This window comes from Mobula birostris, chromosome X (genome assembly GCF_030028105.1).
Source record: "Mobula birostris isolate sMobBir1 chromosome X, sMobBir1.hap1, whole genome shotgun sequence".
NCBI classification, from domain to species: Eukaryota; Metazoa; Chordata; class Chondrichthyes; order Myliobatiformes; family Myliobatidae; genus Mobula; species Mobula birostris.
In genome coordinates, this window is record NC_092402.1 from 60,192,975 (window position 1) to 60,219,456 (window position 26,482).

At 45.3% G+C, this 26,482-nt stretch overlaps 1 protein-coding gene across 3 annotated transcripts in view; it reads left to right on the top strand.

Annotated features, from left to right (window-relative positions):
- LOC140191545 (calcitonin gene-related peptide type 1 receptor-like) overlaps positions 1-26,482 on the top strand; it is a 71,553-nt gene that overhangs the window by 6,956 nt on the left and 38,115 nt on the right. Inside the window, exons 1-2 of one of the 3 annotated variants that reach the window (XM_072249012.1) lie at positions 24,834-24,946; positions 25,417-25,516. In XM_072249012.1, coding sequence (XP_072105113.1) covers positions 24,834-24,946; positions 25,417-25,516 — 213 coding nt within the window. The other 2 variants (XM_072249010.1, XM_072249011.1) reach the window with 2 other exon arrangements.

Consider the following 26,482-nt stretch of genomic DNA (forward strand, 5'->3'; position numbering starts at 1 on the left):
GAAGCTAAAATCAGACTGGGTCCTTGTGGAATATAAAGACAGCAGGAAAATGCTGAAGCAGACAATTAGGAAGGCCAAAAGTGACCATGAAATATCCTTGGTGAGCAGAATCAAGGAGGATACTAAGGCGTTTTATACTTATAATCACTGGGTGACTAAGGAGAGAGTAGTTTCACTTAACAATAAAGGAGGGAATTTGTGCTTGGAGTCAGAGCAAGTAGTTCAGGTACTAAATAAGTACTTTGTGTTAATATTTACTGAGGAGAAGGAATTTTAGAGGATAGTGAAGACAAAGTGGGGCAGGCAAATATGCTGGGACATTTTGAGATTAAAGAGGAGGCAGTGCTGGGTCTCCTAAAAAGCATTAAAGTGAGTAAATCCCCAGGGCCTGATGGCATATATCCTAGAGTATTGAAAGAAGCAAAGGAGAAGATTGCTGGGGCTTTGACAAATATCTTTGTGTATCGCTAGCAAATGGCAAGGTCCCAGAGGACTGGAGAGTAGCAAATGTTGTGCTTAGTTCAAGAAGGGAAATGGGGATAATCCAGGTAGTTATAGGGCAGCGAGCCTCACATCAGTGATAGGAAGTTGTTAGAGAGGATACAAGGGATAGGATTTTTACATATCTGTAAAGACATGGCCTGCTGACAGACAGTCAGCATAGCTTTGTGCAGGGCAGGTCATACTTTCCAAACTTGATCGAGTTTTTTTGAAGAGATGTCAAAGGAGCTTGGTGAGGGTAAGGCAGTGGACATTATCTACATGCTCTTTAGTAAGATATTTGATTAAGTCCTTCATGGTAGGTTGAGTCAGAACATAGAGATGGATGGGATCCAAGGTGAATTGCAAGTTTGGATTCGGAACTGGCTTGAGCAGGCGTGGAAGGCTGAAATTCTGGCTGGAGATCCATTACCAGTGGTGTTCCACAGCGATCAGTGCTGGGACCTCTGTTGTTTCTGATATATATATATAATCACTGATTTGGATGAAAATGTAGATGGGAGGATTAGCAAATTTGTGGATGACACTGAGATTGGTGGAGTTGTGGACAGTACAATCAAAGAATACAGTGGAATATAGACCAGTTACAGATATGGGCAGGTGGAGTTTAATCCAGGCAAGTGTGAGGTATTGCACTTTGGGATGTCAAATATACAAAGGTGTCAGGGCACTGGAGCAGGGATCCAATCACAGACCCAGTACTGTGCACACAGCGATATTAATTGAGTAATAAATCCCAAGGTGCAAACAAAGTCAGGGTCAAAGTTCAGGCAGAGATCAAAACATCCAGAGAAACTAAAAACCAGAATCGGGAAACAGGCAGTGTTGATATTCAGACAGACAGAGTACAGATACAACTGCTGGAAAGGCTCAGGAAAGTTCACTGACAACAAGCAGGTGAAAACACAGGACTGAACTACACTGAGCAATAAACAGAGAGGCAGATGATAGGTGGAGCACAATGAGACACAGGTGGCAGCAATACAGGTAATAATGGGAAACAGATGAGAGACGGAGTACTCAGTAATACAGGGGCCGGAGCAGAGCAGGAGCACATGGCAATCCAAAACCACAGACTGACAGCTGGGGGAAACACACAAAAAGATGGAGTCCAACTGGAGGTACTGACAAAAGGAGAAAATAGTCATAGTCATAGTCATACTTTATTGATCCTGGGGGAAATTGGTTTTCGCTACAGTTGCACCATAAATAATTAAATAGTAATACTGTATGTAAATTATGCCAGGAAATAAGTCCAGGACCAGCCTATTGGCTCAGGGTGTCTGACCCTCCAAGGGAGGAGTTGTAAAGTTTGATAGCCACAGGTAGGAATGACTTCCTATGACGCTCTGTGCTGCATCTCGGTGGAATGAGTCTCCGGCTGAATGTACTCCTGCGCCCAACCAGTCCATTATGTAGTGGATGGAGAACATTATCCAAGATGGCATGCAACTTGGACAGCATCCTCTTTTCAGACACCACCGTGAGAGAGTCCAGTTCCATCCCCACAGCATCACTGGCCTTACGAATGAGTTTGTTGATTCTGTTGGTGTCTGCTACCCTCAGCCTGCTGCCCCAGCACACAACAGCAAACATGATAGCACTGGCCACCACAGACTCGTAGAACATCCTCAGCATCGCCTAGCAGATGTTAAAGGACCTCAGTCTCCTTAGGAAATAGAGATGGCTCTGACCCTTCTTGTAGACAGCCTCAGTGATCTTTGACTAGTCCAGCTTATTGTCAATTCGTATCCCCAGGTATTTGTAATCCTCCACCATGTCCACACTGACCCCCTGGATGGAAACAGAGGTCACCGGTGCCTTACCCCTCCTCAGGTCCACCACCAGCTCCTTAGTCTTTTTCACATTAAGCTGCAGATAATTCTGCTCACGCCATGTGACAAAGTTTCCTACTGTAGCCTTGTACTCAGCCTCAACTCCCTTGCTGATGCATCCAACTATGGCAGAGTCATCAGAAAACTTCTGAAGATGACAAGACTCTGTGCAGTAGTTGAAGTCCGAGGTGTAAATGGTGAAGAGAAAGGGAGACAAGACAGTCCCCTGTGGAGCCCCAGTGCTGCTGATCACTCCGTCGGACACATAGTGTTGCAAGCACACGTACTGTGGTCTGCCAGTCAGGTAATCAAGAATCCATGACACCAGGAAAGCATCCACCTGCATCGCTGTCAGCTTCTCCCCCAGCAGAGCAGGGCGGATGGTGTTGAACGCACTGGAGAAGTCAAAAAACATGACCCTCACAGTGCTCGCTGGCTTGTCCAGGTGGGCGTAGACACGGTTCAGCAGGTAGACGATGGCATCCTCAACTCCTAGTTGGGGCTGGTAGGTGAACTGGAGGGGATCTAAGTGTGGCCTGACCATAGGCTGGAGCAGCTCCAGGACAAGTCTCTCCAGGGTCTTCGTGATGTGGGAGGTCAATGCCACCGGTTTGTAGTCATTGAGGCCGCTGGGGCGCGGCGTCTTCGGCACAGGGACGAGGCAGGACGTCTTCCACAGTACAGGAACCCTCTGGAGCCTCAGGCTCAGGTTGAACACATGGCGAAGTACTCCACATAGCTGAGGGGCACAGGATTTGAGCACCCTGGTACTGACACCATCTGGTCCTGCAGCCTTACTTGGGTTGAGACGTTTCAGCTGTCTTCACATCTGTTCAGCTGTGAAGACTACTGTGGTGGTTTCGTGTGGGGAAGGGGTATAGTCATGAGAGCAGGGTGGGAGACTGTGAGGAGGGGTAGGAGGGGAGAGTGGAATATGTGTTGGTTGGGGGCTGACAACAGATGGCTCATGTGTGGGATGGGCAGGGGCCAGCATGTCAAATCTGTTAAAGAACAGGTTAAGTTCGTTGGCCCTGTCCACACTGCCTTCAGCTCCTCTGTTCCTAGTTTGCCGGAACCCAGTGATGGTCCTCATCCCACTCCAGACCTCTGTCATGTTGTTCTGCTGGAGTTTCCACTCAAGCTTCCTCCTGTACCTGTCTTTAGCCTCCCTGATCCTGGCTTTCAGGTCCCTCTGTATTGCCCTCAGCTCCTCCCTATTTCCATCTCTAAACGCCCTCTTTTTAGCATTCAGCATGTCCTTAATGTCTTTTGTCACCCATGGCTTGTTATTTGAATAACAAAGGACAGTTCTTGTTGGAACATTGCAGTCCACACAGAAGTTGATGTAATCAGTGATGCATTCTGTGAGCCCATCAATATACAGTTAATGGTAGGCATTGGGGTACAGGGGTATCTTGGGGTCCATGTCCATAGTTCACTGAAAGTGGCTGCACAAGTGGATAAGGTGGTAACAAAGTTATATGGCATGTTTGGTTTCATTTGTAGGGATGTTGAGTACAAGAGTAAGAAAATTGTGCTGCAGCAGTATAAAACTTCACTTGGAGAATTGTGTGCACTTCTGGTTGCCCCATTATAGGACAGATGGGGAGAGGGGGTGCAGAAGAGGTTTACCAGGATGTTGCCTGGATTAGAGGGTATGAACTGTAAGGAAATGTTGGACAAACTTGGGTTGTTCTCCCAAGAGCGTTGGAGGCTGAGGGGAGATCTGATTGAGACCTTTAAGATTATGATGGGTATTATTGGGGTAGACAGTCAGAATCCTTTCCCCAGAGTAGAAATATCAAACAGCAAAGGACGTGTTTCAGGTTAGAAGGCAAGTTTAAAGTACTGCAGAGAGAGGTAGGTGTCTGGTACAGGTTACTGGACAGTTTGGTGGAGTTTAAGTGACTTTTAGCTAGACACATGAAATGAAGGGAATAGAAGGATATGGATGATACACAGAGCTGAATTACATGTTCAATGCCGTGTTCTATGAATATGGGAGTGGTTTGGTGTGAAACGTAAAAAAAGGGAAAGATCTGCTAATGTTGATGTGGATACCTTACTGAGACAGGAAAAATTATATTGGGAAATAAGTGAATGGTAGAGAAACAAATATTTTGCACCTGTCTTTAAGGAATAAGAAACAGTAAACCTCCTGGAAACAATCAAGAACAGTCGACCTAGAGTGAATGAGGAGCTGAAAGAAATATAACATTAGCAAAAAAAAATCTATTGGAGGAATTAATGGGACTGAAAGGTGATAAATCCCCAGAACCTTATGACTTGCTTTGTGAAGTTTTAAAGGAGGTGACAATAGAGATAAGGAATGCACAGGTTGCCGTCTTCTAAAATTCTTTAGAGGCAACAGAAGGGAGGGAAAGGGTACACAAGTTATTACAGTCGACGTTTCAGGCAGAGACCCTTCGTCAGGACGAAGGGTCTCAGCCTGAAACGTCGACTGTACCTCTTCCTAGAGATGCTGCCTGGCCTGCTGCGTTCACCAGCTACTTTGATGTGTGTTGCTTGAATTTCCAGCATCTGCAGAATTCCTCGTGTGTACAAGTTATTACAGATCTGTTAGCTTGACCTCAGTTCTGACCTCAGTTCTGAGTTCTATTATTAAGGAAGTGGAAGTGATAATAGAAATAATAATGGGGCTGGGCAAAGTCAGCATGGATTATGAAAGGGAAATCGCATTTGGCAGATCTCTGTGACTTTAAGGCTATAACTAGCAGAACAGCTAAAGGCAAATGAGTGAATGTAATGTATTTGAAATTTTAAAAGGCCTCTGATAAGATGCCACACAAAAGCTTATTAAACAAAGTTAGGGTCTGTATTATTGGGAATAATGTTCTTGCATGAATTAAGGATTGCTGAATGCTTTGAAAACAGAATGCAGGGGAAAACGGGCTGTTTTCAGGTGTCCAGTGGGGTGTTATGGGATTTGTTCACTAATCTAAGTCTGTCATTTGAATAAGGAGACAAAGTGAAGTATATCCAGGTTTGTTGTTGATAGAAAGCCATGTGCCAATGAGGGTTTGTGGGAGGATGGAAAGTCGTTTTGAGGGATATAGTTGGGTTGGAAATAAGTGAGGTCTTGGCAGATTTAATATAATGTATAAAATATAAGGTGATCCAATGACTTTGGCAGAAGAAATAGAAAAGCAAAGTACTTTTTGAATGGGGTTGTTGTTCAGCGGAACCTGGGTGTCCTTGCAAAGTAATCACTGGAAGTTCATGTGCAGGCTGAGGAGAATTTGAGTTCAAGAGTAAACACATCTTACTGCAATGAATTATTTGGGACAGAGATGAGGAGAAATCTCTTCACCCAGAGGGTGGCGGATCTTTGGAATTCTCTACTCAGCAGGTCTGTGGAGACTTGGTCACTAAGAATATTCAACACAGAGACTGAAAGATTTTTAGAGATTAAAGGAATCAGAGGAGATGGAGTTTGTGCAGGAAAGTGGTACTGAAGTAAAAGACCAGTCATGATCTTGTTGAATGGCAGAGCAGAGATGAGGGGCTGAATGGCCTGCTCCTGCTCTACTACTTCCGTGGCAGAGTTTGGATAACTGATAGGCATGGTGTGTGATTTTTGCAAATTTGTACTTTTTTAAAGCTAAAGGTTAAAGTTATCATCAAAGTACATGTATGTCACCATATACAACCCTGAGGTTAGAACATAAGAACATAAGAAATAGGAGCAGGAGTAGGCCATCTGGCCCGTCGAGCCTGCTCTGCCATTCAATAAGATCATGGCTGATCTGGCCATGGACTCATCTCCACCTACCTGCCTTTTCCACATAACCCTTAATTCCCCTACTATGTAAAAATCTATCCAACCTTGTCTTAAATATATTTACTGAGGTAGCCTCCACTGCTTCATTAGGAATTCCACAAATTCACCACCCTCTGGGAAAAGCAGTTCCTCCTCATCTCTGTCTTAAATCTACTCCCTTAAATCTTGAGGCTATGGCCCTTAGTTCTAATCTCACCTACTGGTGGAATCAACTTTCCTGCCTCTATCTTATCTATCCCTTTCATAATTTTATGTTTTTATAAGATGGCGCAGGTAACTGGTGACTTTGCGTGTGCTCTCCCAAAGCAAACTGCCTTCTCCACTATCCTATACCCAAGAAACCCTTCTAAACCTCCAACCTAGCAAGATCAAGATCAACAACACCCTGGCGAAGCTACTGACCCAGCTGGAGACCACCGCGCCAGAATTGCTTCTTAAACTCCGGACCGCACCTGGACCTGACCAGTGAGGCCCACCACGTTCCCGGAAATTCACGGTCTGCTACCATGCCGGAGCGCTTGGAGACACGGTCCATTCCGACCAGCACCTCTCCGGAGCAGACGACCACACAGAGGTGACGGTGGAGATGCTTTCCCGGAGCGACCACCGTAAAGCCCCGCTGTTGGCCATCCACAGCTGCCGGAAGTGAGGCCTCTGCTGCCGACCTCGGAAATCGTGCCCGAGGCTCGGCTGGAGCGGGGGCCTCCGCAACCGTGACTCCGCTTAAGGACTTGTTTCAGCCAGGAGCCCGGCCATCCGGGATTAAGTGTCAGCTTCGGGGCCTGACCCAATCGACAGCCCGGGCCCCCGGCAGCTGGAAGTGGCAGCGGAGCCTTCCCCGTTACTCGGCCCGACCCGGAGCGTCCGACGACGCGACCCGCCGATCGATCCCCGCGGGACACGTCCACCTACCTCAGAGCTGACAACAACACACTGCATCGATGGAAACCTGGAAAGATGCACTATTTACCAAGGAAGTGTGGGAAAAGAGCTGGGCTGCTGGTCAGATTGAAGCTGAGGGGCTTCAGGGTCCCTGTGCCCACCATCCTACTAGCTAATGTGCAAGCCATAGAGAACAAGGTGGATGATCTTAAAGGGAGACTCACCTACTGCAGGGAGATGCAGAACTGCTGTGTATTCTGTTTCACTGAGACCTGGGTCTCCCCTGCCACCCCCGACTGTGCCATCTGACCGGAGGGATTTTCGATCCATCGGATGGACCGCACGGCGTCTTCGGGCAAGACAAGGGGAGGTAGTATCTGTCTACTGATCAACACTGCGTGGTGCTTGGACACAGTGGCACTGACAAGCTCCTGCAGCCCGGACCTGGAACACCTGTCGGTGAAGTGTCGTCCCTACTATCTGCCACGGGAATTCACCTCGGTCATACTGACAGCGGTCTACATTCCCCCCCAGGCGGACGTGGAGTGTGCTCTGAACATATTGTATGCCAACATCAGTGAACTTGAAACCAGGTATCCGGAGGCTTTGCTCATTACAACGGGGGACTTTAACCAGGCTAACCTCAGAAAGGCACTGCACCAATATGTCTCCTGCCCCACTAGAGGCCTGAATATACTTGACCACTGCTGCACAGCAGTCAAGGATGCCTACCGTTCCGTCCCACGACCTCACTTCGGAAAATTGGACCATCAGGCCGTACTCTCCTCCTGGCTTACAAACAGAAACTGAAACGGGAGGTCACGGAGTCAAAAGTAGTGTCGCGTTGGACGGAGGAAACGGATGAGGTCCTCTGTGACTGCTTTGAATCGGTGGACTGGTTAGTATTCAAGGACTCGGCAGCTAACCTCGATGGGTATGCCTCAGCTGTCACGGACTTTATTTGGAAATGCACAGAGGACTGTGTGTCTCGCAAGACGATCCGGATATTCCCTAACCAGAAACCTTGGATGAATTATGAGGTCAAGTCCCTTTTAAAGGCTAGAGCTGCGGCTTTTAGGTCTGGAGATACCAGTCGCTACACCGAATCCAGGCATGAACTCCGGAAAGCCATTAAGGGCGCCAAGAGGCAATATCGAGCCAAGTTGGAAGCCCAGGCTAACCAGAGGGATGCCAGTAGACTATGGCAGGGTCTAAATGAGATCACTGGGCACAAAGAAAAGGCTGGGAATATCAATAACTATGGCGCTTCTCTTCCTGACGAACTTAACGTATTCTACGCAAGATTCGAACAGAAGAGGAGCGTCCCGCTCCCTCCGGATGAACCGGACCTGGTGGTATCAAGGTTCATCGTCACCGAAGAGGACGTTAGAAGGGCTTTCCTGAAGATAAATCCAAGGAAGGCGACAGGCTCAGATGGCGTCCTAGGACAGGTTCTCCGGGCCTGTGCAAGCGAGCTAGCTGGAGTGTTTGCTGTCATCTTCATCTGCTCCTTGCTTCAGTCTAAGATCCCCTCGTGTTTTAAGAAGGCAATGATAATCCCAGTGCTGAAGGAGAGCAAGGTGGCATGCCTGAATGACTATCGACCTGTGGCTCTGACATCAATTGCTATGAAGTGCTTTGAGAGATTGGTTATGGCACACATCAACCACAGCCCACCAGTCAACCTCGACGCTTTGCAATTTGCCTACCGGAGCAACAGGTCAACGGCAGATGCAATCTCTCTGACCCTACATTTCTCCTCAGAATACCTGGAGAATAAAGACACATACTTAAGGCTCCTTTTCATTGACTACAGCTCTGCCTTTAATACCATCATTCCAAATAAACTGATTCCTAAGCTCCGAAACCTGGGCCTTAGCACTCAGATCTGCAGCTGGATCTTCAACTTCCTCACAGACAGGACCCAGGCTGTAAAAATAGGGGACAAGCTCTCCTCTACAATCACTCTGAGCACCGGTGCCCCACAAGGCTGTGTACTCAGCCCCCTGCTGTACTCACTGTACACCCATGATTGTGTAGCCAAGTTTCCATCGAACTCAATATATAAGTTTGCTGATGACACAACAATTGTAGGCCGTATCTCGGGTAATGATGAGTTTGAGTACAGAGAGGAAATTAAGAACCTGGCGGCATGGTGTGAAGACAATAACCTATCCCTCAACATCAGCAAGACGAAGGAATTGGTTGTTGACTTCAGAAGGAGTAGCGGACCGCACGACCCAATTTACATCGGTGGCGCGCAAGTGGAACAGGTCAAAAGCTTTAAGTTCCTCGGGGTCAATATCACAAATGACCTGACTTGGTCCAACCAAGCAGCGATCACTGCCAAGAAGGCCCACCTGCGCCTTTACTTCCTGAGAAAACTAAAGAAATTTGGCCTGTCCCCTAAAACCCTCACTAATTTTTATAGATGCACCGTAGAAAGCATTCTTCTAGGGTGCATCACAACCTGGTATGGAAGTTGTCCTGTCCAAGACCGGAAGAAGCTGCAGAAGATCGTGAACACGGTGCAGCACATCACACAAGCCAATCTTCCGTCCTTGGACTCACTTTACACCGCACGCTGTCGGAGCAGTGCTGCCAGGATAATCAAGGACATGACCCACCCAGCCAACACACTTTTCATCCCTCTTCCCTCCAGGAGAAGGCTCAGGAGCTTGAAGACTCGTACGGCCAGATTTGGGAACAGCTTCTTTCCAACTGTGATAAGACTGCTGATAGGATCCTGACCCGGATCTGGGCCGTACCCTCCAAATACCCGAACCTACCTCTTGGTTTTTTTGCACTACCTTACTTTCCATTTTTCTATTTATGATTTATAATTTAAATTTTTATATTTACTAATTTTTACTATTTTTAATATTTTTAATATTTAATATTTGTAATCCAGGGAGAGGGAAGCGCAAAATCAAATATTGCTGTGATGATTGTATGTTCTAGTATCAATTGTTTGGCAACAGTAAAGTATAAAGTATCTCCTCTCATTCTTCTGAATTCCAGTGAGTACAGTCCAGGCGACTCAATCTCTCCTCATATTCTAACCCCATCATCTTTGGAATCAACCAAGTGAACCTCCTCTGCACAGTCTCCAAAGCCAGTATATCCTTCCTCAAGTAAGGAGACCAGAACTGCACACAGTACTGCAGGTTTACCCCGCATAGTTGCAGCATAACCTCTCTGCTCTTAAATTCAATCCCCCTAGCAATGAAGGCTAACATTCTTGATAGCCTGCTGCACCTGCAAACCAACCTTTTGTGATTCATGCACAAGCACTGCCAAGTCCCTCTGCACAGCAGCACGATGCAATTTTTTTTTACCATTTAAATAATAATCTGCTCTTGCAATTTTCCTTCCAAAGTGGATGACCTTGCATCTACCAACATTGTCTTCCATCTGCCAGACCCTTGCCCATTCACTTAACCTATCTATATCTCTCTAGAGACTCTCCGTTTCTTCTGCACAATTTGCTTTTCCACTCAATTTAGTATCATCAGCAAACTTAGAAATACTACACTCGGTTCCCTCTTCCAGATCATTAATATAAATTGTGAATAGTTGCTGGCCTAGCACGGACCCCTGAGGCACGCTGCTCACCACTGATTGCCAACCAGAGTAACACTCACGTATCTCAACTCTCTGCTTTCTATTAGTTCACCAATCCTTTTCCATGCTAATACATCATCCCCAACTCTATGCATCTTTGTCTTATAGATAGTCTTTTATGCAGCACCTTATCGAACGCCTTCTGGAAACCCAAGTAAATAATGTCTATCTGTTCCCCTCTATCCACTGCGCTCATTATAACCTCAAAGAACCCCAGTAAGTTTGTCAAACAGGACCTGCCCGTGCTAAATCCATGATGCGTCTGCCTGATGGATCCATTTTTTTCCAGATGTCTCGCTATTTCTTCTTTAATGATAACTTCAAGCATTTTCCCAACTACTGATGTTAAACTAACCAGCCTACAGTTACCTCCCTTTTGCCTACATCCTTTTTTGAACAGTGGCGTGACATTCGCTATCCTCCAATCCGCTGGGACCCACCCAGAGTCCAGAGAATTTTGGTAAATTGTCACCAGAGCCTCTACTATAACCTCTGCCATTTCTTTCAGTACCCTGGGATGCATTCCATCAGGACCAGGGGACTTATCTATCTTCAGGCCCACAAGTTTGCTCAGCACTACCTCTCAATTTTCTTGTGGGCATACTCAGTAAATGTAAGAACCATAATCGAATCAATAAAAGACTGCACCAACAAGGCGGTCAAACAGCCACTGTACAGAAGACAGCAAACTGTGCAAATACAAAAGAGAAAAAGAAATAATAATAAACAAGCCATAAATATCGAGAACATGAGATGAAGAATTCTTGAAAGTGAGTCCATACGTTGTGGGAACATTTCAGTGATGGGGCAAGTGAAACTGAGTGAAATTATCTCCACTGGTTCAAGAGCCTGATGGTTGAGGGGTAGAAAAAAGCTCTAGAAGTATTTTTTCAGTCTTCTCTACCCAGTGTAACACTGTGGCACAGTCAGGAGAGCAACAATCTCTCAACTCCAGAAACCCGAGTTCAGTCCTGAACTCCAGTGCTGTCTGGGGTTTGCAGGTTCTCCCTGTGACCACGTGGGTTTCCCCTGGGTTGCTCCAATTTCCTCCCACATCACCGAGGCATGCAGGTGGGTAGGCTAATTGGCTGCTGTAAATTGTCCCTGGTGTTTGGTGAGTGGTAGAATCTGGGGACAGTTTGTTGAGGAAGTGGGGATAATAAAATAAAAGATTAGTGTAAGTGGGCTGCCGCAAGTTGCCCCACATATGTAGGTGAGGGGTAGGATTGGGGGCGGGGCAGTTGATGGGCATAAGATAGAGAATATGTTTCAAGGAAGTCAGCGGGGGAATAGAATTGCTCCAAGAGCTGGTGTAGAATGGCCTCTTCCTATATCGTGATGAAGTATTAGAGAAAAAGGTGAGTCCAGTGCTCCTCATTCCTCTTGCTAACTGATCAGAAAATAGAACCGGTCTGGAATATATACCATGGACTCTAATTGAAATACTGTGATAAGACTTCTGGTAGCTGATTTTGAGAACCCAAGCAAAATGCAGTCATTGAAACAGTAATCAGTATTGTGGCAGGATTTACAGCTGACAACTTATCAGTTTCTGCTTAAAATGTAGGGACAAAATTACCCCCTCCTGCTGCTGAATAACTTTGTGCGGATTTAGGCTGCTTGGTACATTGTCCCAGCACAAAGCTGCCTCTGCAGTCCGCTGGTGATGAAAAATCCTCTCGGATGGATGTCATTTCTTGGGAGGAAATGATATCCAGCTGGTGCCAGACAGCAGCAAAGTTACTTAAAACTACCGTGAGAGAATCTTGACAGATTTCAAACTGAGAATCCTGTTCTGTGATGAGAAATGCAGCTAATTTTTGTGAAACTTTATTTAAAATAAGGGCTATTAGTCCCAGGAAACTTACATACGATGTTTCCTGAAGAATTGATGAAAGAATACTGAAATCCTGGAGAGGTAAATGTTTAACTTATTTACTTCGTTTGCTAAAGTCTTGTAGATTGTTGTTCTGATCACAGAGGGAGCTTGTAAGGTGTATTTAATATGTTATATAGTGCATGATACCAGCAGTAAGAGTTGCTCATCCTTCAGCTGTTATCTCCTACACTAGTCACAGAGTAATACCCCTTGTGCTGAGGGCAGGGTGGGGAAGGGAAGCTTCAGGACAAAAAAAATATCAATGATGGTTATCACTATTTAAGGATAAAGAGAATCCATGCATCATGGTTATACTTAATGCTTTGATGTGCATATGATAAATAAATCTGAATCTGAAACTGAGTCTGTGCTTTAATTACCTTCAGAGTCTACAATTGGAATGACCTTGTGGCCGGCCTCCATATCTATCTCCATAAACTTCCACAAGCCTCGAGCTCCTCTGTATATTCCCTGCTCTTGAATTCCCCATGGAACCCCTCAAACTTGCTACCTTTCCTCTTTTCATCTCATTGCATATCATTAGTTTAGATTTTTTTTAAAAAAATCATGCTTCTGTGAAGTGCCTCTATTCAAGGTTTGTTGCTATTATGTCTTAATGTGTACAAATCCTCATTGTGCCCACCTTTTACCCACTCTTGTCTTTATAGACTGATGACTTCAGAATTCAATTGCTTTAAACTTGACGGTCCAATGCGGGTTGGTTTGAGAGGCAAACTGTAGCTTGAGTCATTAATATTGGACTTGTTTACCCCTAAGTGTGGTCACAGCCACTGGTGAGTGATGAAATTCATCAGAGATTAGTTTCAGGTAGATCACTGGGTGGGGCAGCTTTGGGCAGATGACTCAAGGGTGATGATTCAAGAGATTGCAGATGCTGGATTCTGGAGCAAAAGTAAACAAACTGCTGTAAGAACTCAGTGGGTCTGACTTGTGGGGGGTGGGGACATGGTGCGCATGTTGAAGACATCAACATTAAGATTAAACTGAAGGGTGTAATTACATTGTGACATGTTCATGTAGAATTTTAATTATGTCTTGACTAAGGAATTTTTAGCAGAAACGTATAAATAATGATTGATGTCTTTGATATAGGGACTTTGAAATCTGCTTCCCCTGAACCCTGTTATGAGCTGGATCCCCCTGTCAAACACTATTATATCTGAAGACTACATTTGAATGTGATTTTTTAAAATTAAATACAATTTATTCTTATACTGGAAGTATTTGTTCTTACAGTGGAAAAGAAAGCAAATGTCAGGAGTTTCCCTTCTTAGTGTTTTTAGTTGCCTGTATCTGCCAGAGCCAAAGATAATACATTTGCAATTCGTCATTATAACTCATTAAAGAGTCTCTTAACAAATAACATTTGCATGAGTCACTTTGGGTTTGTTTAAAGCAGGGACGCCCAGACTCTGGCCCTGGGGCTGGGTTTGGATTGCTGTAGGGGAGGCTTGGATATATAGAGAAGGCCATATGACATAGGAGCAGAATTAGACTGTTCATCCCACCTGACTATCTTTACATCAAAAATCGTACCATTTCAGAATCTGTGTGACAGATCCAGCCATTCAACTCTGCTCCGCCATTCGATCGTGGCTGATTTATTTTCTCTCTCAACCCCTTCTCAATGTAACATCTGACTAATCAAGAGCTTATCAACTTCTGCATTAAATATATTGAATAACTTGGCCTCCATAGCTGCTTGTGGCAATGAATTCCAGATTTCACCACCCTCTGGCTAAAGAAATCCCTCCTCCTTTCTGTTCTAAAGTCCTTCTATTCTGATACTGTGCCCTGTGGTCTTAAACTCTCCCACTAATATAAACATCCTCTCCATGTTCACTCTATCTAGACCCTTCAATGAGAATCTCCTCCCCCCTCCCCCAACTTCGAAATTCCCTTGAAACTCCCGCCATCAAACTCTCACAAGTTAACCCTTTCGTTCCTGGGGTCATTCTCATAAACCTCTTCTGGTCCCTTTCCAATGCCAGCACATTTTCCTAGATTTTTCCTAGGGACGTAAAACTGCCAAAATGTGGTCTGACCAATGCCTTATAAAGCCCCAGCATTACATCCTTGCTTTTATGTTCTCTTTCTCTTGAAATGAAGGCTAACATTGCATTTGACTTTTTTACTACTGACTCAACCTGCAAGTTAACTTCGGGAAATTTTGCATTAGGACTCCTAAGTCTCTTTAAAAAATAGGCATCCGTTAGTCTCGTTAGTCATGGATTTGGGCCTTGGGAGGTCTCCAGGGCGCAGGCCTGGGCAAGGTTGTATGGAAGACCAGCAGTTTTCCATGCTGCAAGTCTCCCCTCTCCACGACACCGATGTTGTCCAAGGGAAGGGCACTAGGACCAATACAGCTTGGCACCAGTGTCGTTCCAGAGCAATGTGTGGTTAAGTGCCTTGCTCAAGGACACAACATGCTGCCTCGGCTGAGGCTCCAACTAGCGACTTTCAGATCACTAGACCAACGTCTTAACCACTTGGCCACGTGCCAACACTTACACCTCTGATTTCTGAATTTGCTCCCATTTAGAAAATAGTCTATTCCTTTATTCCTTCTACCAAAGTGCCTGGCCATGCATTGTATTCCATCTCCCATTTCTTTGCCATTCTCCTAATCTGTCCAAATCCTTTTGCAGACTCCCTGCTTCCTCAACACTACCTGACCCTCCACCTGTCATTATATCATCCGCAAACCTGGCCACAAATCCACAATTTTGTCATCCAAATTATTGGCATATAATGTGAAATATAGCTGATTCAACATCGACTCCTGCGGAACACCACTGGTCACCGGCAGCCAACCAAAAAGGCTCCCTTTATTCCCACTCTTGGCTTCCTGCCAGTCAGCAATTCTTCTATCCATGCTAGTATCTTTCCTGAAATACCATGGGCTCTTATCTTGTTGAGCAGCGTCATGTGCGGCATCTTGTCAAAGGCCTTCTGAAAATCCAAGTAAACAATATCCGCTGACTCTCCTTTGTCTATCCAGCCTGTTATTTCCTAAAAGAACTCCAACAGACTTGTCAGGCAAGATTTCCCTTTGAGGAAACCATGCTGACTGCGGCCTGTTTTATTGTGTGCTTCCAAGTATTCCGAAACCTCATTCTAAATAATGGACTCCAACATCTTCCCAACCACTGAAGTCAGGCTAGCTCAGAATCAGAATCATTTGGTGTTTCGTGGCAGCAGTACAGTGCAATACATAAAAAACAAACTATAAATTACAATTTGAAATATATATAAAAATTAAATCAAATAAGTAGTACAAAAAAAGAGCAAAAATATTGAGGTAGTGTTCATGGGTTCATTGTCTGTTCAGAAACCTGATGGAGGAAAAAGAGCTGTTCCTAAAATGTTGAGTGTGTGTCTTCAGGTTCTTTGATGGTAACAATGAGAAGAGAGCATGTCCTGGGTGATGGAGGTCCTTAATGATGGATGCTGCATCTTTGAGGCATCGCCTTTTGAAAATGTGTTTGATGCTGGGGGACACGAATGCCCATGATGGAGCTGACTAAGTTTTCAGACCTTTGCAGTTTTTTCCAATCCTGTGCAGTGGCCCCTCAACACCAGATGGTGATGCAACCAGTTAAAATGCTCTCGATGGTACACCTGTAGAAATTTGCTAGTCTTTGGTGACGTACCAAGTCTGCTTAAACTCCTAATGAAATATAGCCGCCGTCGTGCCTTCTTTGTAGTTGCATCAATATGTTGGGCCCAGGCTAGGTCGTCAAGAGATGTTGACACCCAGGAACTTGAAACTGCTCACCCTTTCCGCTGCTGATCCCTCAGTGAGGACTGGTGTGTGTTCCCTCGACTTCCTCTTCCTGAAGTTCATTATCAATTCCCTGGTCTTACTGATTTTGACTGCAAGGTTGTTGTTGCAATACCACAAAACCGGCCAATTTATCTCATTCCTGTACACTACCTCATCACCATCTGAGATCCTGTCAACAACAGTTGTATCATCAGATTTATAGATGGTATTTGAGTTGTGCCTAGCCACAACTCAATGAAAGAAAACTTCCAGTCAAGATTGCGCTTGTGTACAACGCTCCTTCAGTCGACACCTTCTGGTTAGATTGTGGAACCATATATTTCACTTCTTTTATGTCTTTTACATTTGTTTTTTGTCTTGAATGTGATTCTGGAAACATTGGCGCCTGCAATTTGCAGTTTGGAGATTATTTGGGTGTTCCAGCACTTTGTGGTCTCCAAGGATATTCTGGGAGGCAGAGGCAGCGTGCAGGAGCGCCTTATGATGAGAAGACCAGGAGCTGATGTTTGACTCCATTTCACCAATTAAAGCTTTAATTGTTCACCGATTAAAGTGACAAAGAAGATTGAAATGCCGACTGCCTGCCTCTTTATCGCTGGGACATTCTCTATCGGTGGAGAGGGGGGATTGCCTTTTTATCGCTGGCGAGATCGTTCTGCTACGGAGAGGGGAGATTGCTTTTTTATTGTTGGTGAGATCACTTTGCTATGGAGAGGGAGAATGTTGCCCAGGTTTTCTTCATTTTGGATGTGGACTTTTTTCAGCCTTATGGGTTTTCGTGTATTCTGTGTCTTTTTGCCTGATCTTTCTCATTTTTTGTGTGCGGGGGCAGGGGAATTTGGATGGCGATGTATCTGTTCCGTTTTTGTTCGTTTTTTTTGTGCAGGGTGGAGGGAATTGGGGATTGATGATTGTGCTGCTGTTCTTTTTACTCTTGGTTTCATGGCTATCTGGAGAAGAAAAATTTCAATACTGTATACTTTGATAATAAATGAACTTTTGAACCACACAGTTATGGGTGTAGAGAGAGTAGAGCAGTGGGTTAAGCATACAGAGGTGCGCTGGTGTTGATTGTCAGTGAGGAAGAGATGTTATTTCTGATCCACACTGACTGTGGTCTCCCAGTAAGGAAATCAAGGATCCAGGTTTTGGAGCTTTTTGGTTAGTTCTGAGGGGATGATAGTGTTGAACACTGAGATGTAATCAATAAACGGCAGGCTGACATTGTTAGATTAGATTAGATTCAACTTTATTGTCATTGTGCCAAGTACAGATACAAAGCCAATGAAATGCAGTTAGCATCTAACCAGAAATGCAAAGAATAGTGTTATTTACAAAATAACTGCGAATAAAAAGTAAGTGCTACAGCACACAAATATAAAAGTACTGAGACAGTACAATACGGGTGCAATACTGCTTAGCGCTGTGATGTGAGGCTCAGCAGTGTCACAGCCTCAGGGAAGAAGCTCTTCCTGTGCCTGCTGGTGCAGGAGCGGAGGCTCCTGTAGTGCCTAGCGGATGGGAGGAGAGTAAAAAGTCCACGGTTAGGGTGAGATGCAGCCCTGATAATGCTTTTTACCCTGCCCAGGCAGCATTTATGGTAGATGTTCTCAATAGTGGGCAATTGGGTACCGATAATCCGCTGGGCAGTTTTCACCACACGCTGGAGTGCTTTGCAGTCCGATACGGGACAATTGCCATACCACACTGAGACGCAGTTGGTGAGTATGCTCTCAATGGTACAGTGTAAAAGTCTGTCAGTATCCTGGGACAGAGGTGAGCTTTCTTCATGCTCCGCAGGAAATAAGTTGTCCAGATGGTCCAAGGCCACTGGAGAGCTGATGAGATTGTATACGCTATAGACCTCTCGTGGAGGTAGGAATATTGCAGCAGGCCCAGGTCCTTGCTTAGGCAGGAATTAATTCTGGCCATGACTAACCTCTCAAAACACTTCATTACTGTAGATTTTACTGCAACTGGGTGATAGTCATTGAGGCGTCTCACCCTGCTCTGTTTGGGCACGGGAATGACTGATGCCCTTTTGAAGCAAGTGGGAACCTCTGATTGCAGCAATGGGAGATTGAAGATGTCCTTGAACACTCCCACCAGGTTTTTCAGTGCCTAACCAGGTACATCATAGGCGGCTGACACCTTGTGAGGGTTCACCCTCCTGAAAGATGTTCTGATGTCAGCCTCTGAGGCAGAGATCACTAGATTGCCAGATGCTGCAGGGATTCACACAGGTAGTTTTATTCTCCATTTCGAAGTGTGCATAAAAGGCATTGAGTTGATTTGGGAGCGAAGCATCATAGCTATTCACGATGTTAGGTTTTGCCTTGTAGGAAGTAATGGTCTGAAAATGCTGCCAGAGCTGACGTGCATCCGGTTTTGTTTCTAACTTCAATTGGAATTGCTTTCTCACTCTTAAAGTAGCCTTCGTATAGACTTGTAAACTCCAGCCATGGCTGTTCTGCCATCATCCTTGCTAGTGTCCCCTGCCAATCAACTTTGCCCAGCTCCTCTCTCATGTCTCTGTAGGCTGGAGGCTGGAAATTTAGAGGGAATAGTGAAGGGAAAGGGGGATCTTTACAGAGAACACCATGTTGGGAAGCAGGGAGAGAAATTTTGGACACCATCACAAGCAGAATGAGGGAAGAAATTTTTGGAGTGAAGTGGAGAGGTGAAGCATTTCTACAGGAGATTCTGTGGGAAAAGAGTCGTGAGTGGAGTTGTCCAGGGTATTGTGCAGGTAGGAGGATAATTGTATGGAGGATCACACAGGGAGGAATGTGTGGGGGTGAGAGAGGTTCAATGTGGGAGGAGTATTATAGAGAGGTTTGCATGGGGAGGAGGAGGTGTAGAGAGAAACACAGAGGAAGAAGAGGATAGATGGGGCAGGCGATAGAGATTGAATACAACGTGAGACGAGGGACAGAGAGAAGTTCACAGGGGGCAATGTAATCAGAGATGATATTCAGATAAGTCACTGGATGGGGAAGATCTGGGCAGATGAAGACATCAACATTAAGATTAAGCAGACTGGGCTTTTCTTTGAGTTGCAAAGAATGGGAGATAATCTCTGTGTAATATACAAAATTCTTGTGAGTCCTGACAGGATAGATGGAGAGATGTTGTTTCCCTGGTGTGGGCAGGCTGTGACAGTCTCAAAATAGGAAGTCTGTCATTCATGATGGAGATGAGAAAACATTCTTTTTGCCCAGTGGGTGGTGAATCTTTTCACAAGGGAATGTTAGAGATTCAGTCACTAAGTGTATTCAAGAAATTTTGGCCAGTGACATCAAAACAGTGTTATGGGCTTTTTGCCAATAGTCTGTGTACTGATCATGTGCTCTACATTCTCTTCCTACTTGTGAATGGCCCTCCAAACTTGAGAATCTGGGCACCCCAAACCTGAAGCAATGAATGCAGTATTAATTTGAGGTATGGAAGTGTTGTGCTATGGCAATTATTCATCTTTCCATAGACAGCTGTGAAGCAAAGAAAGAAAAACCAACATTCAAATTAAATTTTACATGTATGTCACCATGAACAGCCCTGAGATTAATTTTTTGTCAACAAATCTATAGAATAGTAACTGTAACAGGATCAATGAGACATCACCCAACTGGAGCATTCAACCAGAATGCAGAAGACAACAAACTGTGCAAATGCAAATATAAATAAATAACGAGAACATGAGATGAAGAGCCCTTGAAAGTGAGTCCATTGGTTGTGGGAACATTTCAATGATGGGGCAAGTGATGTTGAGTGAAGTTATCCTCTCTGGTTCAAGAGCCTGGTGGCTGAGGAGTAGCAACTGTTCTTGAACTTGGTGGTATGAGTCCTGAGGCTCTTGTACCTGAGACCTTCTTCCTGATGGCAGCAATGAAAAGAAAACATGTCCTGGGCGTTGGGGATCCTGTTGATCAATGCTGGCTTCCTACGACAGCCTTTCATGTAGATGTGCTCAATGGTGGGGAGGGCTTTACCTGTGATGTACTGGGCCAAATCCGCTACTTTTTGAAGGATTTTCCATTCAAGGGCGTTGGTGCTTCCATATCAGGCTGTGATGTAGCCAGAGAGTATGGCTGTTCATGTAACTAATTCAAAGAAACACATCAAACCTTCAATGTGCAAAATAAAAACAAACTGCGCTAACAGCAAAAAAAAGTGAAAAACACAGAATATAAAACACAAAACTACAAATCATCCAATCAGTCCAGTTCAGTTCAAGTTCAGTTCAATCTAGCTCTGTGTCGTTCGTTAACTTCAGCCGCAGAGCCAGTCTGGCAGCAGTGAGCAAGAGGCCGGTAGACTGTGCTGAACACCCGCTTGCCTTCTGCTCTCGCATCGGTGATTTAAATCTTCCTGGGTGCTTTAGTTGGGTAGAAGTGGAGTTGATCGTGAGCTCGTGCACTGTGTCCAGCCTTCTTGGCCTCCAGGCTGCACACTTCGCTCAGAACTTTGCACCAGATTGCCCAACCAGCCTGAAAAGATACTGACAAAATTTAGATCACAGGCTCCAACAGTGGCAAGAGCACATTTAAAGAAAAAGAAATGAAAGAAGTTGATTTGTGGACTGTCTGAAGGATGTCACCCTTGGTCACATTGTTCACTGGCACCATCTTCCCATTCTTCTGGTGCGTTTTCTTTTAAAGAGCACAGAGAAACAGTTTGGAAGATTCTGTTTGTTACCATGAGGCTTCGAGGATTCCTCCCTGGATTTTCCATTGTCCTTTTACTTCTGCACAGAGAACCTCAATATAATTTGGGTCGCACACTGAGAACTTGAAGACCAATGGACGGAGAAGGAGTGTCTAGACTTCCTGGCACGAGAATTAGTATGACGATGCTGCTACTGAAAGGAAAGGCCTTCCTTCCTCATTCTATAGATGATACAATGACCTGGTGGGAAGAATTCTCAGTTCCCTGTGATCCAAAAGTCCTTTTTTTATTCATTCACAGAAGGAATGTTCTGAGCAATTACAGCACAAAGCCATTTAACCCATTGTGCCCGTGCTATTTGCAAAAGAACCCAGCCCAGTCCCATCTCCAGCACTAGGTTTGTAGCCCTGCAGTTCACGAATTTTCAAATATATATGCAAGCGCTGTCTAAGTGTGATGAAGTTTTTTTTTAACCTGTCCTACCCTTATAGGCAATGAGTTCCAGACACCCTGCCCCCCCCCATTGACTATACCATTCCATCACAGGCTTCCGGGTCAGGCACACAGTGAAGCTTCCTCTAAACCATCTAACCACACACTCCCAGGGTCAGATACAAAGGGGAGCTCCCTTTATGCTGTCCCATCACACACTTCTGGGGTCAAGCACAGAGTGAAACTTCCTCTACACCATCCCATCACACACTCACGATGTCAGACGCAGAATAAAGCTCCCTTTACACTGTCCCAACACACACTCCCAGGGTCAGACACAGGGTGCAACTCCCCCTACACTGTCCTTTCACACACTCTCAAGGTCAGGCACAGAGTGAGGCTTCCTCTGCACTGTCCCATCTTGAGGTCAGATGTAGAGTGGTTCCCTCCACACAGTCCCAACAACCACTCCCAGGATCAGACAAGAGTGAAGCTCCTTCTGCATTGTCCCACCACACAGCCCCAGATGGACTGATCTGTTCAGCTGGTTATTGAATGGAAGTCTTCCTGCAGTCAGTGGAGGCAGGGATGGGAGGGGTGGCACTGCTGTGGAAGTCAGGGCCATGCATTCTTATAGAACACGGTGTGGGGCTCTCCAATACAATGCAATGCAGACATATCCAGAGATGGCAGGGTCTGGGGAGAACACCCTAATGAGACCTTAGAGTTTGTGGAGTGGGTTTCTGATTTTATTTGTATCACTGGGGGAGGAAAGAAGAGGCCTAAAGACTGAGTGTGGGGTTGCTCCTGTGGTATTTCCATTTAGCACAAGAAAGTTCCCTCCCCACTCCAATTCCTAGCCTAGAATGGTTTGGGTGGAGATGGTTTTGGTTTGAGTCTCTATAGCAGATGAGGGTTCAGTTTAATATTCGATCCAATAGGTAGCCCCTCTGACAGCGCAGCATCCCCTCAGTCCTGCACTGGAACGTCCACATACGTTGTGTTGTGAAGACTCTGAGGCTGTGAAGCCTGACTCAGTGGACAGCGTGTTACCTGCTGAACCATGGCAGGGAGAGGTTCTTGAAGCAACAAGAGCACTATGAGTTTTGATGCACAAAGGATTGTGGAGGAAAGAGTCCACAGAAGGAGCTGCTTCCATCAGATGCGGAATGAGAAGTATTCCTGTTACTCCTTTAAGCACTGGGTCATTAAAGTGTGGAGAAAGGAGCAACCCTGGTAAGAGCTTCTGAAAAAGGCAACTAAAGGATTAAACCACTTTTGCTTTCACTCCCATGACAGTTCCTCTTTTTCTGTGAGATGTGAGGCAAATGCATGTTCTGCTTTTGTTAGATGCAAGGCTGAAAAAAATTTGAATGCTCAACAGCAAAATCCTGGCATCAGCACAGTGTCAGCCTACAGCAATGAAACTACTGCAATGCACAACACAACTTGCTCCTACACAGGAGAATATGTCCCCGCAGATCATAGCATAGAGAGCTCCGACAGATATGGCTGCAGCATTCTACTGGAGAGCCTCGCGCTGTTTTCTATAAGAATGTGTGGTCTGGCTTCCACAGGTTCTGATTGCTGCAAGAACAGGCACCTCCACTGACTGCAGGAAGAGCTCCATTCAATAACCAGTTAACCAGAACGGTCCACCCTGACAGTGTGTCATGGGACGGTGTAGGAGAGCTTTGCTCAGTGTCTGACCCTGGGAGTGCGTGGTGAAATGGTGTGGAGGGAGTTTCAATCTGTGCCTGACCCCAGGAGTGTGTGATGGCACAGAGTGGAGGAAGTTTCACTCAGATTTTGACCCTGGGAGCGTGTGGTGGAGTAGAGGGAGCTTCACCTGATGTCTGACTCCAGAAGGGTGATGGGATGGGTGGAGGGAACTCCACTCTCTAACTATCCCTTGCCCTGGGAGTGTGTGATGGGACAGTGTACAGGAAGCTTCACTCTGTATTTAACCTGTGTCCTGAAAGTGTGTGGTGGGACATTGTGGTAGGAGCTTTGTTCTGTAACTACCCACTCTGGTGGGATACCTTCTGAAGTTCACCTCCTCCCTCACCTCCGTTCAGGGCCCCAAACAGTCATTCCAGGAGGAAGGACAATTCACCTGCAAATCTGCTGGGGTCACCTATTGTGCCTAGTGCTCCCGATGTGGCCTCCTCTACGTTGGTGGACCCGTAGTAAACTGGAGACCGCTTTGTTGAGCAACTCCACTCCACCTACCAAAAGCAGAACCTCCCGGTGGCCATTTTAATTCCAATTCCCATTCTCATTCCGACAATCTGGTCCATGGCCTTCTCTTGTGCCGCGATGAGGCCACCTCAGACTGGAGGAGCAACACCTTATATTCTATCTGGGTAATCCCCAACCTGATAGCATGAATATCGATTTCTCCTTCTGGTAAAAAAAAAATTCCCTCCTCCTCCCCTCTTCTTCTATTCCCCTTTCTGCCCTCTCACCTCTTCTCACCTATCACCACCCCCTGGGTCCCCCCCTCCTTTCCTTTCTCCTATAGTCAACTCTCCTGTCCTATCAGGTTCCTTCCTCTCTAGCCCTTGACTTTCCCACCCAGCTGGCTTCAGCTATGACCTACCTAAGCCTCCTTCCACTCTACCCCCCCCCCCCCACACCTTTTTATTCTGGCATCTTCTCCCTTCCTTTCCGGTCCTGAAGAAGGGTCTCAGCCCAAAATGTTGACTATCTGTTCATTCCCATAGATGCTGCCCGAGCTGCTGAGTTCCTCCAGCACTTTGTGTGTGTTGCATCTGCAGAATCTCTTGAGTTTATTATTTATTCCTTGTTGTAGGTTTTAGTTAGTTGTTTATATTATAACTATTTTTCAGATTACTTACAGTGTAGCTATTCTTTGGGCAGTTATTTTTGGTGTGCATAATTATTCCTAGGATAGGTAGTTGCAAGGGAGTTACTGTGTGCTATTTAATTACCTTTGAATACAGATAGGGAGGACATTTTTATGGAAGGATCAGTCGGCTCTTTGCCACTTCCTTTATAGTCCACGATTGGGCCCATGTTCACCGAGAGTTCTGCTCTGTCCAAAACCAGGTGCTGACCTGAAAATTCAGATGCCAGGAAATTCTGGAAGGTTCTGGGTGTGCTAAATTAATTGTCTTCCTTGTTCTCTTTACTAAATCTACAAATGTTAGAGAGGAGAAAATCACCTTCATTTTTCAAGAACTAAAGGGTACAAATGAACTAATTTTGTTATATAATGTCCTAAGGATTGCAAGCTCTTTAATGAAGGATGTGGGCATCAGGGTGTCAACTGAGGAAGAGGAAGTTCAGCAGAGTTTCAAATTAACTAGTCACACAAATAAAAGAGAACGTGAGGCACTGACTATCTGGGGTGGATTGGAGATCGATCATGGCTGCTGATTCATGAGGGATCTGAACAGTGTCCTTGGTGAATGCAGTGCTCCAGGGGTTATGCGATGTGTTGAATGCTGGAGAGGTCCATTGGTGCTCCCTCTGCCTCAGTCTGTCTGCATGCGGTAGATGGTCACATCCTCAACTTGTTATTGCTCCCTGTCTGGAGGAATCTGCTTCTTCTTAAACCAACGTTGCTACATTGCGATGTGTGCCTGTAATCTGAAAAGTTATTAGTCTGGTAGGTCTTTTTCTAATATGCTAGAATCCTCATTGATGTTGAACTAGGGCTTCTGTGGTGCAACAGCTATCCTGCAACTGTTCTCGCCCGGGTACAGCTTGTACCGTTCCTGTCAGATCATATGCCAGTCAGCAGTTTTGCTTTGTCTGTTATACACAGCTCAGCAACAGAGAATTATATGCCTCAGAGATAAGGAGACAAAAATTGATGCAAACCTTAAAACCATTTTTCATGCAGAGGAAGGAAGGAATAGAACAAGCTGGAGGGAGAAGAGAGGATGGGAAACTTTACCACATGACTCCCAGCCAATATGAGATGGTCAGTAACAAACTCACCTTTCTGTTTTCTTTACAGTTCATCCTTGCTTTCATTTCTTCTAAGTGTGCACAGTATGATCCAGAATATGAGAGGAGGTGTGATCATCTGCTTCCTCATGGCCACAATACTGACAGAGGTGAGGAAAAACTGATATAGTTTCTTCTCTTATTTGCATTTAGTGAGAATAATTCATAAAATGCAGATGTGAAATGATATATACATTTTATATGTTGACCAATTAACTGTACAGGTTTCCCCCGCCATCCGAAGGTAGAGCGTTCCTATGAAATGGTTCGTAAGCCGGAATGTCGTAAAGTGAAGAAGCAATTACTATTTATTTATATGGGAAATATTTGTGAGCGTTCGCAGACCCAAAAAATAACCTACCAAATCATGCCAAATAACACATAAAACCTAAAATAACAGTAACATATAGTAAAAGCAGGAATGATATGATAAATACACAGCCTATATAAAGTAGAAATACTTTTCCTCAATCATTGCCGCACTGTTCTCCGAAGCGAAAATCTCACGCAAGCACTCTTAGCAGAAACACAGCGCAAGCGCTCTGGGCAGAAACACCCTCTCCAGTAACCTTTAAGCTATGAAGCTGCCAAATCATACCAACTAACACATAAAAATACACAGCCTATATAAAGTAGAAATAATGTATGTACAGTGTAGTATCACTTACCGGAATCGGGAAGACATCGAGCACACTGATGATGGTGTGTTAGGCTGAGTTGTCAGAGTGGTGCAGTGGTCCCCAACCTCCGGGCCGTGGACCGATACCGATCTCTGAAGCATGCAGCAGTGCAGCGGTGCAGCGGTAGCCGGGATGCACTCAGCACATCTTTAAGAAAAAAGCCGAAATAAACAAGCTAATTAATTAGGTGCCGCCCGGTACATAAATGTCGGCCCAGATCAGTGGCAACACAATGGGCAATCGCTTCTGATCTGGGCTGACATTTACGTGCCGGGCAGCACCTAATTAATTCACTTGTTTATTTTGGCTTTTTTTCTTAAAGATGTGCTGGGTGCATCCTGGCTACCGCTGCATCACTGCATGCTTTGCGGCAATGTATCGGTCAGCGGCCCGAGG